Source organism: Liolophura sinensis, chromosome 9 (genome assembly GCF_032854445.1).
Source record: "Liolophura sinensis isolate JHLJ2023 chromosome 9, CUHK_Ljap_v2, whole genome shotgun sequence".
In the NCBI taxonomy this organism is placed as follows: domain Eukaryota; kingdom Metazoa; phylum Mollusca; class Polyplacophora; order Chitonida; family Chitonidae; genus Liolophura; species Liolophura sinensis.
This window is the reverse complement of record NC_088303.1, coordinates 27,904,658-27,922,690: the sequence shown is the minus strand read 5'-3', so window position 1 is coordinate 27,922,690 and position 18,033 is coordinate 27,904,658. Positions and strand designations below refer to the sequence as shown.

Here is an 18,033-nt window from a genome sequence, read left to right as displayed (position 1 = left end):
GTTTGCAAGTAGTGCTTCCTGATTTTATTTGCATGGCCCAGTCATTAGAAATAACAAACTTAGATTCTCACCCTTGAATGGCAATCCCTTTAGGGCTTGCTTCCTGTATGCTACTGTACGCTACCATATGCTACCATATGATCTTACATGCAGTTTTATAATAATCTGCTTTACTTCGAACCTTTACACCATCTTTACACAGCCAATCTACATAATGGTGTACCAGTAGTAGACTGTATATATTTATTCATACACAAAACTCTTAAAAAAACAAATTATATATCTATATATATATATATATATATATTTCATTTACATATATAATATGTGCAAGTTATTATATCAGTGACAATGTATGCATGCATAATATATACCTTCCTTACACAACTGTCACAGTTCAGTATCTTGAATCAGAATATATATATATAAAAAAAAAAAAAAGAATTCTCTCTTTTTCCACAAATGCCCTTGTGAAATCACCATATATTTTTTTTCTTCCCAAACTGCTGGCTGCGATGACTGCCCAAACTTAAGCTGGGGAAGATTGATAACTCTGTTACGCAGGCATAGTCCTGCTGTGAAGTTCGATAACTCTGTTACGCAGGCATAGTCCTGTTGTGAAGATTGATGACTCTGTTACGCAGACCAATGTCCTGCTGTGAAGTTCGATAACTCTGTTACGCAGGCATACTCCTGCTGTGAAGACCTGCAGACTGTGCACAACAAAGAAATGTGAAATTTGTAGCTGAACTCTTCATTCCTGGCCAAAGCCTTCCGTCTCTTCAATTGCATAAGTCAATTTCTCCACCAATTGTTCGTAGCTTCGGTACGGAGGCAGATCCAACCGGTTAAAACAGGTATGGCTCCTTGGTAACCAGGTTTCCTTGCCAACCTTCTCAATACAGAACCTCTGGGGCCCGTTACTCCCTGTTCAAACAAGGAGTATGAAAGTCATTTCAATGTACTGGTACATGAAAATTTAAACAAACATACTTCAGAATCATTTCACACACACGTCACATACACCGCTAGAGAATATTTCACTTATATGATGCGACCCTTCAAAAAGTCCCGACAGAATTCTTTTTTTGTGTTTTTATAGATGCCAAATTTTTCTACTTTGTTTCATTTAATTACTTTTGACGTCTAAGAACCCCCTGTAAAAGAGACATATGGAGAATTTATGTGGTTTTCTCATCATTTCTACACTGCATGCCACAATAAAGGTTAGTCAAAGCTAAGTCAAATTTATATTCTTCCACCAGAAATTATACATGTATATTTGAAGCTTCTTGACAACTGAATACAGGACAAGGTTTCATATTTGGCATTCTGATTCATCAGGAAACTGATTGGTCGGCAAATGACAATTTAGATGTTATCCACACCACAGTGAAGGGTTGTAGTATCTGTTACAACGGTGCAGCTTGCCATCTGTACTTACCCATTAACTCTGCAAATCCCCCGACAGGCAATCGGCATGTTCCTGTGACGAACTGTAATAATCGAGTCCTCTTCTCATTGTCTATCTCACGAACAAACTGAAAGAGCCACAAAACAAGACATGTTTCAGAACCTCAAGAAACACCCATCATGGCAGGATGAATAACAGGCATTACCATCAGTTCTGGTGTTGATGATCCAACTACACAATATATTTTTTGTCCTATCTGAAACTCTGATGCTACTTTAAAGATTTTGGCAAAAAATTTGTATTTGCTAATCACAATAAATTTACCTAGAATACATAAAACTGTAATTATTGCCTGTCAGTATACATAATACCACACTCTACTATGTACCTGTACCATTTATATTGTTAAACTCATTGTAAAGCTTGGAGAAGTTGTTGTAACCCAAAATTTTAGGAACAGTAACATGTACTAAGATGAGGCTTATATTTTGTGAAAGTCAGTTATTTTAGGCTATTTCTCAAAGAACAATAAACTTCTATTGGATTTGTATTTATTAATTCTTTGCCAAAAATCTCTGGAAAAGCTTCTCCAGTCAAAAAGTTTGTATCATGCAATGTTGCCATGGAACATCAATCCTACAACCAAAATGGTCGCACAACTACAACCAAAACAAAAGCCTCTAGGAAATGAGTCACACGAGTCTAAAATTTACACAGACAAATAACGAAGCAGGTATTGTGGCAAAACCGAAAAGTTTTAGTACTCTCGGATGGACAAAAGTACGCCAGGTGAAATGAGTAAATCAAATACACAGTTGACAGATCAAATATAACATCAAGGTGGTGCTAGTGACAGACAGACGGACAAGCTCTCATGGCATGTTGTTGTTGTTGTAGTTACCTTCCAGAACCACTGTATCTGTTTGCTGTTCCTTGTGTAATGCCTGTAAATGGTGTTCCTTTCCCAGTCATCCACATCTATCTCCTGCATACCACACAGCATCAGCTGGAAATACAACCGGTGACACTTGATACCATCTTGTTATAATGGGTGAACTAGCTAGGCCCTTGCAGAAGGTCAGTGTTATAGGATGGGGTCTCATTTAAAAATAGGTTATTTTAGAAATAAAAACGGCCTTCAGTCGACCTTGTAAAACAACCACATTAGAAATTCAACATTACATTTACCACGTACTTGTGATGATTATATAGACAGAATATCAATTAATAGGACAAGGAATGAAGTTCCCAGCATCCTCATACAGTGTTTCAGGCAAAAACTACTGATAGTCATTTGTGCTGTTTTATCTTTACTTTTTTTTTTCCACAACATATTACAGGGGCATCATTCATTGTAATGAGGCAAAATGACTTGTGCCATACTTAATACTACATGTTACACAGAATACAAATAGGATTTCACATGGCACATGCCCATTCATTACCTCCAATTCTCTTTCATCAAAATACTGTAGCCACTGGAGTGGTACAACTTCATTAAAGCCCTCCAAAAAGGCCTTGTTTTGTTCCTCCACCCCACGAGTGAATCGCCAGTTGGACATCAGACTGAAAAACAGAGAGAAACATGGTAAATGCCAGGCAGCTTTTGTTGGTTTTTTTTTCTTAAATTTTTTTTTCACATGCAGTGCTTTCGGGTGGATACAAACATCTCTATCAGTCTTTAAGAGATAACAGCTTTAAAACATCTCCTTTCATACAAATATGAATGTTTATCTGACAATAAATTAAAGTTCACAAAGAGCAATTCTTCTGTTCATTTTTAATAACATTTTTTAACTTTAGACCTTTAAATTATTATAATTTTAGCTTGCAACTATAACAAAAATATTTTCAGTTCAGTGCTTCTCCTAAATTACCACTAAACAATCACTTGTGTTAAATACATGGTAATAAAACAAGTAGAAATGTAATTTTTCTCAATTAAGCAATGGAACTTTATCTTACAAGCTAAACAAATGTAATACTAATAAACTGCATTAATAACTACATAAGCTTCCAAAGCCCAAAAAACTGCTCCGTACTTCAAATACTCCTCTTTGTTTTCTTCTGTCACTCGAATATCTGCTCCACCAGGCTTCAGCTCATGCTGATCTAACTTCCCCAACACTTCAAAGTCCGCACAAAAAAACAGCTCTAATCCACATTCTTCTATATTATTCTCTCTGAAACAAATGAGACATTTTCAGTAAATAACCATCCCATCAGTGGCATGGTAACCAGCAGCAAGATGACAAACCAAATGGTTCAATTGTTTCACAAAAAGTAATATGGTTTGATACATATTTCCAACACATTTTCCTTGAATTGAAAACAAACATCACCTATTAAAGTACTTGTGCTTCTAATGTCAAATAACACTAAACATACTGAGCAACATATAAATTTTTAACATTCTATCTTCATGTAACGGATGTGTTCGTCAATAAATTAATTGGTCACCGTAACACTCTCAAGCAAATCATCCAAGCTACCTGAAGTATAAAGGTTGCACATGTTTGTTTAATCAGGATTAGGTTACTAATTAGAGTTTGATCATTTATTTCTTTTTACATCAGCATGCTTACAGCTTTCTGTATCACAGGGTAGAGCTAAACATGAATATACTACTGGTTAATAGACCAAAGAGAGAAGAGAGCCAATGGGTCCTTACTTGATCCATATAAGTGAGCTGTAAAACTCTGGATCTATGGATTCCAGATCTTTTATTGTCAGTCGTTTACTCAGCATCCTCTTGTAGAATGGTAGTGTAAAGCCACTGTCAATAAACTTCCCATGGTACAAAGCCTAGATCAAAAATAAAAATAAAAATTTTCCACCTACTGAAACAATAGTACATTTCATGGATATCCTCAAAAAAAGGCAATATTTGCTGCAAAACTTTCTTTCCCAAGAAAAGAGGCAGATCTGACAGTGTAACTGACTCCAATGGTTGTAAGCCATTATTGATAATATGATGCAGAGCACATGGACTAGACAGGGTTATTTGGAGGTGTTTTCTATTCAATGAATTTAAATTCTGCATTTCAAGTTTGTATCTCACATCAACCTGAATTGAGAGAGAAAAAAACTTGATGCTAACAGATTTCATAATTCTTTTCGTAAGTATATGGTTTCAAATGCAAGTCATATGACTATCCTAGTATGAGTAAAAAGAAAGCGGCAATGGGCCATACTCTTCGTAACATTTTGTTGACGTTTACATGCACATACAAATGTGTTGAATGCATGCACGCTATTGAAAGGGCATGTTCATACTATGTAGGCCCCACATACCATTGCTATAAAGCGTCCAATGAACCTGAAGTACATCAAGTGGTCAGGATTAACACTGGAGGCTGGATTGATCTGCAGACAGTAGTTGTTGTTGTTGGCATACTCAAACAAGCAATACATGGGGTTTAGCACTTCGTGGGACAGATGGAAAAACCATTCTCTGTAAAAAGAAGTTTACATGACAATATTTTCTGATAAAATGACAAGCATAATTAAGTAATCAACAGGTTTAAGGTTTCAAATTGAGTGGACTACAGTTCAATAACTCATCTGTAAAAGGGCATACATCTTAGTCGACCTACTGTATATCTCACAACAATTTCAGTTCGTAGCTGGGTTTGGTTATTTCCTATGAAACAACTTCAATGAAGAGATGGGACATAAGAGAGGTGGTGGACACTAAGGCTGGGAGGTGTCAGACTACCTGTTTCATCTACCTGCTGAGGTACTCAGGTGGATTCTGAACTACGCCCTGCATCTCCCATTTACAAAAAAGTTTCTCCATCCTCACCTTAAATGCATTACTCTTACACTGAAATCTGTAGTCAAAACACAGCTTTTATTTCTGACATTTCACGGAAAGTACAACAAACAATTCATACTCTGAAGAAACTGACCAATTTTATTCTTTGATTAATTTATTTATTTATTTGATTCGTGTTTTACGCCGCACTCAAGAATATTTCACTTATACGACGGCGGCCAGCATTATGGTGGGAGGAACCAGGCAGAGACCGGGGGAAACCCACAATCATCCGCAGGTTGCTTGAAGACCTTCCCATGTACAGCCGGAGAGGAAGCCAGCATGAGATGGACTTAAACTCACAGTGACCACATTGGTGAGAGGCTCCTGGGTCATTATGCTGCACTAGCGCGCTAACCAACAGAGCCACGGAGGCCCCTAATTTTATTTAATGATTTAGTGATTGGAGTTCAGTACTGAGATCAAGAATATTTCACTTATATGAGTCAAGTTTCTGGGTGGAGGAAACTAGAATAAACCACTGACCCTCACTTGATTCTAACAAACCCCATTAACCCTGGAGTCAAAGCCGCACACGTTCTATTAGTTCAATGGCTAGACAGTTGCAGCGTGTAAGCCTTCTACCCAATTTTAAATAGGGCTGGCTATAATGAGGTTAAATATCTGTATGAGTGCATACCTTGCTAGTCCTCCGTAGTCCAAGCCTTCCTCTCCACGGAATATGATGTAAAGTCTCCTTCTGAGATCATAGGGCTGAAGGCGCATCACCTAAACAACACAGTCAAACACTTCCAAAATCAGACATATCCATACACCTTACGCCAGTTTTATCACATGTTTGTAAAAATGCCATGAACTACAACAGCAACATAATCACTAGATGCCATCTTCGAAAAATTCTGTTAAAGTTCATCAACCTTTTATTTATTTATTTAATGAAGTTTTACGACATACTCAAGAATATTTCACTTATTTATCACTTGACAGTGATGGAAGGGAACAGGAAGTCTGGGGTGGACCCATGACCATCTTCAAGCTGAAGTTTACCTATAACTAAATAACTTAGGATCTTGGATTCAACACTTTTATTTAACAGAAATTTGTCAAAATTTGGCCCCAATATTGAATGCTTAATGTCAAATACTGTCACAGGGTTAATTGTATGTCTCAGTGCATAAGCAACTCTGTAAGGAATACAGCTCAAGGTTCCATGTAGCTTTGAAGAGAAGGACTTCCCCAGAAAGAACAAGTCTACGGGCTAGTGTACACACTCAAGGACATGGTAATACCTGTAAATATGCGTAAGTAAGATTTCTTACCTGTTGGAAGGAATCTTCAAAGAGGTTTTCTCTGGACACTGTGATCTTGACGTGTCCTGGCAAAGCATTGGACTGGCAAAGATAGCGGAACTGTCCCAGTTTCCACCTGAAACTTCTCTCGTACTGGATGGGCACCCCAAATACACCTTTTGGCCTGCAACAATATCAGTAAAGCCTGAACAGGAATTCATATCATATCATTGAATTGTTTAATGCTGTAAAGGGCTTTCACTTATACAAGTGTACTGATGGAGGAAAACCAGAGTGAACTGTACAATGGCCCTTTCCCAAGTACAGATGAATTTTGTGACTTTAAAAGCTCAGCCAAACCAGATTCATGCTGGATTTAAGATTGTGGCTGCCTTATTGGCCTCAGGCCAATCTGGTGCGGCAAGAACAACACTTTAGTTGAACGAGTCAACAAGGGCAGGTAAACCAAACAGGAAAATACAAAAGCAGTAACCTAATTTTTCAACAACCTCCAAAACCAATATTTTGAACCATTCTGAAAAAGCTATGGGGTGTTCAGAAATAATTTGCACAGTTCTATGAAGCTTGCATCTTGAATGACACAAATTATTTTAGCGTCATTTTACAAAAACTGTATGCATGAATTCCACAGACAAGAATAGCATTTGTTGTCAAAAAGGCGTTCACAGCTTGTAAACCATAACAAAGTCATGGGATTTCACAGCAATGCTTGGAGCTACACACGCTTTTCAGCCCTGGTTACAACTTACCCTTTAGATGGCCCGTCCCGGGGGTCCTGGAATGTGGTTGTTCTGGTGTTGTGGTCAACAAAGTAACGAACTCCCTCTGTGGTGTACCTCATCTCCCAGCCCTCTGGTAGGGGATCCTCTTGCACTATCCTGCCAACACACAGTAACACTAAAGCTAAGTTCTAATGTCTACATGGAGTAAACAATTTCTTGATTTTCTGTTAAACTTAAGTCATGTACATGTAAGATTGCTCCAGATCTCTAAATCTGGACGGGGAAAACCCATCACAATAGAGCCTTGTTTAAGGTAACCTTAGTCCAAGTTCATTTCAACTACTATGACAATACAACCGAGACAGAACTTGCTATGGTACAAGTAGTTAAAATCAACTTGGCCAAAGATTGCTTGAGAAACAGGGCCCTGGCCTGCAGAGTGCAGAACATTTTGTCCACAACAAACAACGGCAATGATATCCTAATGTTCTGCTTCACTTTATCAAGAGTTACTATGAGACCAAATACAATCACTTCACTAATATTCAAATAATACTTCATCACTCCAAGAGTTAAACAGGATCTCCCTTGAGAGAAAGAGTGGACGAACATACCCCTGTGTCCTTGGATCTTCCCACTGAGTTGTCCTGTTCTTGTGGTTCACAAAATACACTCTGCCATTAGCATCTACTCTCTTCTCTGTCAATAACAAGCATAAACAATGTGTATCAGAAAATGATTGACCATAAAGTAAACAATCTCACTTTTTTGCCTTATGATAATGAAAAAACAGATTGCCCCTACTTTAATACTACATTAAACAGTATCATGACTGGGTTGTCAAAAAGCAGTGTTGGAGTAACAGGGTGGGACAGCTTACCCCATCCATCTGGCAGAACGCCCAAGGGGTCGTTGTCGGGGTTAATGGCAGGGTTATTCGGGAAAAGGAATCTTTGCTGTAGTTGTTCCATCGTTCTGTTATTTCGCCACTGTTGCCAGTTCTGCCAGTTTTGCACCATATCCAAATTTGGTCTCTGCCATGTTGTTGTGCGCGTGTTGTGGTCAACATAATAAACCCTCCCTCGATGGTCAATTCTACGCTCCCACCTAAATGAAAGAGGTTAACAGGTGAAAATGTAAATCAAAACTGTTGCCACATTTTGATCAAATTATTTAAAAAAAAAAAACAAAAAAACAAAAAAAACAGATGTATACACTACTTTCAGAGAAATGATATAATGACAAAATTGTCATCATGTTAACATGTAGGCTTACAATAGATATCTACAAACTTCTTCAATCTCTCAAGTTGTAATTCTTCAAGTTTTGGTTGTGGTGTTACAGCATGGAATATTTTAGCCCACTGGGTATGCTATTTTCCTATCATCTAATCTTCATCTAACCAATATAAAATAAATTAGCAACTGCAAGCAAACAGTGTAAAAACAGAAGTGATGAATGACTGGGGAGAGTTGCCAAGAAAAAAAATGTAGTACTTACCCTGGGGGCAATGGCTGTGGCCGTTCCCATGTGGTTGTCCGTGTGTTGTGGTCTACATAATATGGTCTGCCTTGAGGATCAAACCTGGTCTCCCAGCTGAAAACAGTGACATAAATACACGTCATTTCTAATTGACAGTAGACGACCCACAAAACTATTTGTGCAGTCTAACATTCATCAAAACCTACCTGTCTTATGTATGTGCACATCTGAACATCACCTTAAATAGTTCATCAGTAATTAGTCATGGTTTGTGGGTTGCCGGAAGCAATTCAGTTTCCTCCATCCATAACACTGACCACCATTGTATGTTAAAATGAACAATTTTTAAGTATGGCGTTAAACAACAATTAAATCCAAATAAATAAGTAAATAAATAACTGGATGTAATGTGAAGTAAATTTACCCTGGTGGGATGGGCTCCTGACTGGTGTTCTGTTGACTCTCCCCTTGAGGACCACTGCCCTCTGGCCCTGTCACCTCATATGGTACACACCCATTGGATGGGGTCTGTCCCGGCATGACAGCCGGCATGGGAGCTGGGGTGCGCACTGAATCGGTGGAGGCAGCCCCAGTGCTGGACAGTGAAGTGGTGGAGGCTGTAGTCCCACGGCTCCTACTCATCTGGGAGGGTGGGGTCGTCGTGTTACTGGCACCTGATAAGAAATATAACACACCGCAATATCAATAAGACAGAAACTATTGCAACTTTGTTTACTAAATATAGTTTACAGTTTGGCAGCTTTTCAATTGTGTGAATTAAAACTAAATTACCCTCCTGCGAATTTTTCACTGTATCTCTGCTTTACTCATCCAGATAGCCAAGCACAATTGCATTAAGAAAAAAAAAATAAAGCACCTCCAAAGGTTGTTGAATTCTCAGGCAATGAAGTATTTTGATATGTAAGTGTATATAGCAACACTTATACTGATGCAGTGAATCAACAGAAATAAAAATCAGGAAACCGAGAAGGTGTACAAAAACTGAACATGACACGAGTTCAAATTCCAGAACATACCTTGACCAGCTGTGGATGCAGCTCTGGAGGGGGTTGTGCCAGAGCTAGTGGGAGTTGAGTTTGCAGATGAGCTAGCAGGGATGCTGTTGCGATGTGCACGGCTCGAAGGTCCACCAGAACTGCCTGTAGATGCTCTGTTCTGTCTCTCCCGTCGACTGCCTGCAGGGGGTGGGGCTGGACCAGACGCCCCAGAAGAGCTTGCAGATCCAGCTGTGCCATTGGCCAAATCGCTAGAGCTGGAGGAGCCTGACAATAGTGGAGGATGGAAGAAAAAATTCTTTTGCTTGTTCTGATATACCAAATTATTTTGAATCACAGCAGCCACTTAGTTCACAATATGCAATCATTCCACTTTCAGTAACCTCCACATATGACACTTTATTTCACGACGTTTGATTTATTTATTTATTTATCCATTTGATTGGTGTTTTACGCCATACTCAAGAATATTTTACTTGTACGACAGCGGCCAGCTTTATGTTGGGAATGAAACCGAGCAGAGCCCGGGGGAAACCCACGACCATCCGCAGGTAGCTGGAGATTCTTCCCACTTACGGCCGGAGAGGAAGCCAGCATGAACTGGACTTGAACTCACAGTGACTGCACTGTTGCTATTGCGCTAACCAACTGGGCCACAGAGGCCCCTACACGTTTGAGAATCAGAGATAAAATTAGAGAATTAGAGTAAACTAAGAATATACATGTACATGGTATGATCGGTTTCCCCTGAATACCGTTGTTTTAGTTCCACACATACCATTTGTGAGTGCTGAAGCTTGCCTAACTGGGAAGCGGGCCATGTTCACATCCATCCCATTCAGGGCTATGTGCAGCTCCCCAGACATGCCTCTACCTTCTGGCCGTAGCTCACATTTCTTGCTCAGGTTCTTAACTATAAGAAAATCAAACACAGTCTAAAATATTTTGTATGTGAGGTCTAATGAATTATATCGTTTTAAAAATTAGAACCCTTGTGGGGAAAACCCAGATGTAGATCAATGTTATTCCATGTAAAAGTAAAATTAGGTAAAGACAAAAATGTGCAACAATAATCTTAATTAAAAGAAAAAAACACATTTATACAAAATGTACCTTAAATGAAAGAGTTATACAAACTGTGTGGAATTCTATATTGTTTTACATTTTTTAAAGTTGTCGTAAGAGAGAAAAACGGTTTTAATCATTGGTATTTTCGACAAAATCCACCCATTCAAGAAACATTGATAGCCCCGCCATGGTTTAGGCGTGTCCAATGAAACAGCTCCTTTCCTCCTCTTGAATATTCACAGTGACTTCGGGGTGCTAAAGGTTTTACTCCTACCATATGATTAACGTGCATTTGCAGTCTCAGCTAAGTATGTATGTATATGGTAATAATCGTGGATTTTATGGTCGGTGAAAGCCAACTCTAAAAAGGAAGAGTTTGGGATGTACTAGAGGGCCACATCATACCTACATGCGTGGCTGTTGTCTGCCAAAAATGTGTTTGGAATGCCATGTCCTGAAGAGCTACTGGGCAAAGCAAAGCACGATGACGTATGTAATCTGTTCAAATGGCGGCGTAAAGGAAACTTCTAAGCCTTCGATGTTTAACTATTAAATACTCAAATAACAAGCGCTGCCGACAGAAAATTTTGATATTTTGTTTAACTTTAAGTATAGCGCTTACATTTAAGCTATACTGTAGATTGTATAAATGTATTCTTTTCTTTCAAGAGAACTACTTTCATAAATGTCCGATTCTGAGAATTCTATTGGTCTTTAAAAAGTGCATTTATATTTGCTTGGAAAGTAGGATGATACCTTACCACACAAATGTAAGTATCCACACCAAAAGTAATGTCTTACAACATTTATTTGCCTCTAAAAACAGCCCTTTTTGCTGAGATTCACCAAAAGTAAAGCCATTTAGAGTATTTCAAAATTTCCACTCAAATCCAAAGTGAGGAAAATGTACGCATTTCTAATTTAGAGGAAACTCGAAAATCAAAGACACATTTTTATCATTCCTTTTCCTATCTTACTGTTATAAATGACAAGGGAATGATGATCATATTCTGTTCACGCAGAAAATAACTGTTCAGTGTATCTAACCCATAAATGTCTTATGCATTTATTTCAACAAATCCTGGCAAATGCATGGGCTGGGGCAGCCTCAGAAAGGCCACGGCCATGCCTTACCAAAGGCACATATACAGGAAACTAAACTATAAATCCAACATGAATTACTGAACCCCTCCCGCCAACCGATGCCTACGAGTGACTTCCACATATGGAACACTGATTTCTTTGGTCACAATACAAACAAGCTTCACCTACATTTGCCATTATTCTCCACAAGTAATGGATGTAAATCAACCTGGACTTGACCCAGAAGGGAGTTGGCTCGGATGTGGTTTTGATTTAAAACTCGGAATTCCAGCTTGGAATATGGAGTCACCAATCTGTAGATGAAACAATTCAAAATTATACGCAGATTGAAAAACAAATCTGTTGCTTTTTAGTGGGTCTACACTGTAATTACTTTGTTTTAACAATATCTACAAGATATTGTTTTTAATAAAAAAAACAATAAACAACTACTTGTTTTTAATATCTACAAGAACATAGAAGAGCAATGCCATATATAATGTGTGTTTTCCACATGTCTTAAAAACAGACAAATCAATGGTACTAAGACTTCAGTTTGTACAGACACTGATCACAAATTCTTGCCGAAAATTGGCACCTGTTACAGTGACAGCTTCAAGCCAAGATCATTCTGAAATTTTTCTTAAGGATATCAGTTAGTTTGCACATGCATATTTTTAAGTAGTAAAATGAATATTCCAATACTTCTGACCTACACCTGGCTAAGTTGTGCAAAAGTCTTTGTAAACATTAATCTTACAACCAGCCAAAATGGTGGCCACCGATAATTTTTTGCAACTATGTAAGTGGGTTAGAAAACCTCTGTTATATGTAATGGAAGTCACAAATATTCCATTTCTATTAGCCATAAATATATGTGAAACATAATACCCTAAAACCGTTTATCCTTGCATGGTATCAGATCATTCATGGTTTGTAACTTGTTTTTTTTGATATAAAGTTTTACAATCTAAATTTAGATACACCACATTTGGCTTCTTTGACTTCACTTCTTGGTCATTAGCTTGTCTGTGACGCTAAGCGCCATTCATACACAGCCATACTGTTTTATGTGAATAGTGTAAAAACTGATATTCACAACTTACACAGTAATGTGTTCGTCCCATTTTGGTGTGCTGGACTTCTTCACGACCTCCGTTCGGCGAGGGGGCTGTCCGTCCACACTCAGCTCTACAAATGCATCAGGCTTCGACGAAAACAGGCCACCCAAAGAGGACAGCTTGGCAGACTGGACTGCAACATTCACACAGCACATATCACAGCTAAGCAACACTGGAAAAATATCGCTACCAACTATCATCAATGAGTCTTAATAAAGCCTTGAAAACTTAATCTCAAAATCCTGGCTGTTAGTGTTTATGGACATCTTGAATTACCCACGCCATATACAAGTACAAAATGTACATGAGTAAAAATATTTACATATATATATATACATATATGTATATCAATTTGGTTGTAGTTTGACACCATAATCTGTATGATTGAAAATTAATTCCAGGCATTAATCCATTTTCTTTTTAAAACCTGAATATCCCGAATGTAATAGCAAGGAAAAGTTATAAGATGATGAGAAGAACTGAGTATCAAAAAAGTTTAAAATCACTTAAAGTATGGGTGCAAGTTATTGCTGTTCAAGCAGGGCAGAAGTTTAAATACTGTACTTACTTGTAACCTCTAGCTGTCCAAACTGAGGGGATGATGAGGCCCTGGCCCCGGCTTCTCCCATTTTTCTTTTATGTCAACCTACGTAAAACAACATTACCATAAATTTCCATTCATCGGAAGATCTGTGGCCTATAATATTCATTTGTAGATGATTCAGTCCTAAATGTTTGATATTGACACAAACTATATTCAAAAAGCCTACATGTAACATGATAATGTATTATCATTATGTGGTTGTAAAGATGGGTCTCAAAAGTGGATTATTTTCTTATGGAGCCAAAGGACTGTGAATAAATGTGATATAAATAGATCTGCTAAGTCATAAAATTAAACGTGTCAGTGTACAAGTACTACAAGACATATTACACAAATAACTCATTGTAGGGTTTATACAATAAATTGTACAAGTCCAATAAACTGCTTACCGGTGAAAGCCTGAGTGTTCTGTCCCGGTATCTGGTACAAATTCACATCCTGGTTGGTAGTACACATTAGGAGAGCACTGGTCTAAGATCGCCCTTCCAGAAACAGGCAAGGCCTTACATGTGTCTAGTGATGGCCGACTGAAAAGTACACGCCATACACATATCATGAGAACTTTCTCACTTTATCTCGTGTCTATTCTCAATGGTGATGGATAGTTGCTGATGTGATCAAAGGAAGTACGAAAAATGACCCATAATAAGTCCTTTTTACTTTTTCACATTCTTGAATGCAATGAACCAATTTCATGCACACAATTCACAGACACTGAATTACTACACAAGAGAAAGCTCTGGATGACTAGAGATTTTTATGTTCGGATTGGGGCTTATAAAAGGCAAACACAGTCATGCAAGGCTCGTGTACACACCAGTCCATGTAAAGTAAACAATCTTTAATTTGTGACCCCTACTATTTTGTTATAAAATCCCTGAAGTGTCTGGTTTATTACTGGTATCTTACTACAGGTAATCCTTCACTCAGTAAATGAATCTGTACCAGTGTACACATACCACAAAATGCTGATGGGTGATAAGAGTATATCACCCATACGGTTATGCCAGTATTTTTAGAACACGGACTACAACAAAGCACGGACACTACATAATGTAGTGTATACTCGTTAAATAGTGTGAATACATGCAAGTCTGATGTACACTGTCCCATTGTGGTCATACTGACCTACATACTATGTATATGTTACTGTTAACTTAGCTATCAAATACTTTAACACAGAATCAAATATTCAAAAAAAAGAGTCTGTAGACTGTTTGAGTGAGTGAGTGAGTGCTTGGGGTTTAACGTCGTACTTAACAATTTTTCAGTCATATGACGACGAAGGAGTCCTTAGGGTACATGTACGTGCAATGTGTCTCCTTGTTGCAGGGCGGATTTCCACCGCTCTTTTATCTAGTGCTGCTTCACTGAGACAACTTACTGAAGGCAAGTAAGCCGCCCTGCCCAAGCTATTATACTGATACGGGTCAACCAGTCGCTGCACTATCCCCTTAATGCTGAACGCCAAGTGAAGAAGCTACAACTTTCTCTTTTTAAGTCTTAGGTGTGACTTTGAATGTGGTTACTACCTATATGTATACCCCTTCGCAAATGACATATAAACTATTAGGTGTAGACCATCATCATATCTATTTATTTAATTATCTGATTCTTGTTAACATCATAATGAGGAATCCTTCACTTATGGAGTGTAGTGACAGATGGAAATCTACTTTTTTTTCTACCACCATGACAACAGCTGTATCAAAGTCGTAACAGTACTGTTTTAGCAGGCCGTTGCTCTTGTTTCATTCAGATTAGGCCGAGAGCAAACGTCTGCCAGGACAAACTCAAATGTCATTAGTAATATGTCAACGGCAATCGCAAGGCTATGTAATGAACTAACAATGATTTTCGGTGTAGGAGTATGTAAAATTAAACACATAGCCTGATACTTTACACCAGATTTCTTTGTTCTTGTGATGCAGGTGTTTTCACCAGTTTTGAACTGATACAAGAAGGTAAATTATCGCTCTACCCTCCATTTTCACCAAGTATCGGATGAGTTTTATATTAGCATGCATCAAAATAAACAATAAAAAAAGGGACCAATTTCTTCCTACAATTAGTAAACCCTGTTTGCAAAAGCAAACTAGCTTTTGCAAGATTTCTGCAGGAAGTCAAATATCATTTAGTAATTCACTTTGTCACTTTTATCTGTTGTTATGTCCTACTCATGATAATAACAATATTCCAATATTCAGTTTCTTCTATCCCACTCTTCTATATTATGCATACTGTCTGTATCTTACATCTGCATTTGCTGTTGTCCGTGTTGATTACCACAGACATATATATATATATAATTAAGCACAGATTTGATTCAGATTCTGAATATTAGCAGTTGTTGTGTGGCCATAGAATCAAAGAGTCAAAGAGACCCATTCAAAGAGTCAACCCCTTGCTGCATCTTTCTAAGCTGTTATCTCTTTGTGACATACCGGTAAGGTATTAGTCACACAACAACTACAGCCAAACCTGTCGTATATGGCCAGAGATGGGAGTCAAAATAAGCGGCCACTTCAAGGTAGGTGTCGCCATAACACAGGTTGGGTAAAAGACTGAGCCAACACGTAAGTTATGTTTCTGAATGTAACCCATTGGTATTAATTTCAAATATCATCATCGTTTATGCCTTCATAAATTTAGTAGATACACAACAAACAGTATACTAATATTATATCTAAATGGGGCTAATCACACTGCCTGGGTGTCCTGACAATAACCAGCTGGGCATTGACCAGTAAACCACAAGCTTCACTGGTGAAGACAATGTGGCAGGTTACAACACTGCAAATTTTCAAACACTATCAAAGCTGTTGAAGTTTATGTCCATCATCTTGAAATTGGCGGCCGATCATTTAACATGGAAAATCGTTTCAATGCAGCGGAGAGCAACTGCTTAGAACAGATAAATGTTAAATACAAGTGCCCCTAAGTAAAGCTTTGACTTTACATACTGCATTAAATTCCAAAACTATTAAAACAAGCAGAAACATTAAATTCAAGGCATGCATTCAAATTTCGAAAAAATTCAATTATTTAATTTCACCTAGTTTGACTCAAATAAACCTTGGTAACATGGATTCAAGATGATAACTTACACAACACGCTCTTTTCGGACTGTTTCATCCATTTTCAACACAAAAACTGTGACCCTTTTAGTTTATTTGTTTTTAATGCGACAGACCTCCAGAAGTTTTTCTTCTAATCAGCTGACTCTTCTGACCTTACCTTGGTGCATGGCTTCACGGCTAGTTACACACAGAGGTTTGATTTTGAGCCATTTCCAACAAAATAATGGCAGTTTTTGTTCTGTTGTGGACTTTGACATAGCTTTCAGTTTGATGGCTCCAATCAGTGGAGGACATGCAAACGGCTTAGACGAGTTCCCCAAATTATGTTTACTTGCTCACACACGGGCGAAAACATTGTCTAAATGACATGGGAGTTAATACAAAACTCTGTGTCGCGACTTCAAAACCAGGTTTTGTTGGCGATCACACTTTATATGTATGTTGTGAACATTGTTCTGTTGTCTTACATACTATAACTTCTGGTTATCATCAGTCATACAATGTCATCCATTTTTCTATACCTTCCCATGTTATCTTTCACCTCGTTGTCTGCTTGCGGCTGCCTTGTAGAAATCAAGTGCACGGATGTCCTGGTTTCAGATATATTCTAGTATAGGGTATAAACGAGTTGCTGCATTCAAGACAACAGCCTGTGCTACTATATCACAATTCAATATTATATCTAACTATTACCTCAAATGGACAACAAATGTATGAAATTTCATTTACACTCAAAGTTACGTCATGAGACAAGTAGCATCTGATGTTCATTCAAGCACTAGAACAGTTGGTTGACATGTCTGTGGTTGAGTAATTGTCGAACATCGAACGGAGAACAGAAATATGTAATTAAAATACTTCTACAGAACATAAGTGAGCTTCTTAAGGTGTTCATGAAGCATAACTGGCGACCCTACCCATCACGATAAAAACAAATGCTGATCACCGACCTATATCTGACCACTTCGTGTACTGGAGAATGAACTGTGTCATTTACTAAGATGCGCCATCTTGAAAAAAGCCTTAAAAGTAATATAGATTTCTTTTTTGTCAAAACCCTTCTGCCAGTTGGAACGTAAAGTTCTGATTTCCAGAAATACTTACATAAGAGTGAATCTAAGTGTCCTGTACAAGAACACAAACGTCAAAGTTGCTACGGTATTTACCTCCTCGACAGCTTTGCCACCATTAACTCGACAATGTCATGTGACTCATGACGTAAATCCACAGTCACGCGGAAGAGAGAGGAAGTCAAAAATAACTCAAAAAGTAAGATGAATTAAACGAACACCGAATAAATTCGTGTTAATTTAACTGACAATTTCTTGCACATATTTTAATAATGTACGGACCAG

General features: G+C 38.0%; 1 protein-coding gene across 1 annotated transcript; it reads right to left on the bottom strand.

Moving 5' to 3' along the window:
- Positions 1 to 380: 380 nt before the first annotated feature.
- On the bottom strand, positions 381 to 17,883 carry LOC135475023 (NEDD4-like E3 ubiquitin-protein ligase WWP1). The gene is made up of 21 exons (XM_064754753.1): positions 17,783 to 17,883; positions 13,988 to 14,125; positions 13,563 to 13,640; positions 12,980 to 13,127; positions 12,063 to 12,187; positions 10,501 to 10,635; positions 9,744 to 9,989; positions 9,131 to 9,380; positions 8,725 to 8,820; positions 8,105 to 8,331; positions 7,839 to 7,923; positions 7,252 to 7,380; positions 6,512 to 6,665; positions 5,872 to 5,960; positions 4,709 to 4,868; positions 4,086 to 4,219; positions 3,457 to 3,597; positions 2,860 to 2,980; positions 2,316 to 2,420; positions 1,445 to 1,541; positions 381 to 927 (listed from the first exon to the last, which is right to left on the bottom strand). The coding sequence occupies exons 3-21, from the start codon at positions 13,621 to 13,623 to the stop codon at positions 755 to 757; spliced, it is 2,676 nt and encodes an 891-aa protein (XP_064610823.1). The 5' UTR covers positions 13,624 to 13,640; positions 13,988 to 14,125; positions 17,783 to 17,883; the 3' UTR covers positions 381 to 754.
- Between the last annotated feature and the right edge of the window lie 150 nt (positions 17,884 to 18,033).

Bases quoted from the DNA above. Each gene is read 5' to 3' on its own strand.
- LOC135475023 (XM_064754753.1), bottom strand. From the start codon at position 13,623: ATGGGAGAAGCCGGGGCCAGGGCCTCATCATCCCCTCAGTTTGGACAG. The intron at 8,821-9,130 runs GTAAATTTACTT...CACTGTTTTCAG, and splicing joins CAGGAGCCCATCCCACCAGG to CTGGGAGACCAGGTTTGATC. The intron at 6,666-7,251 runs GTAAGTTGTAAC...ATATTGTTGCAG, and splicing joins CGGGACGGGCCATCTAAAGG to GCCAAAAGGTGTATTTGGGG.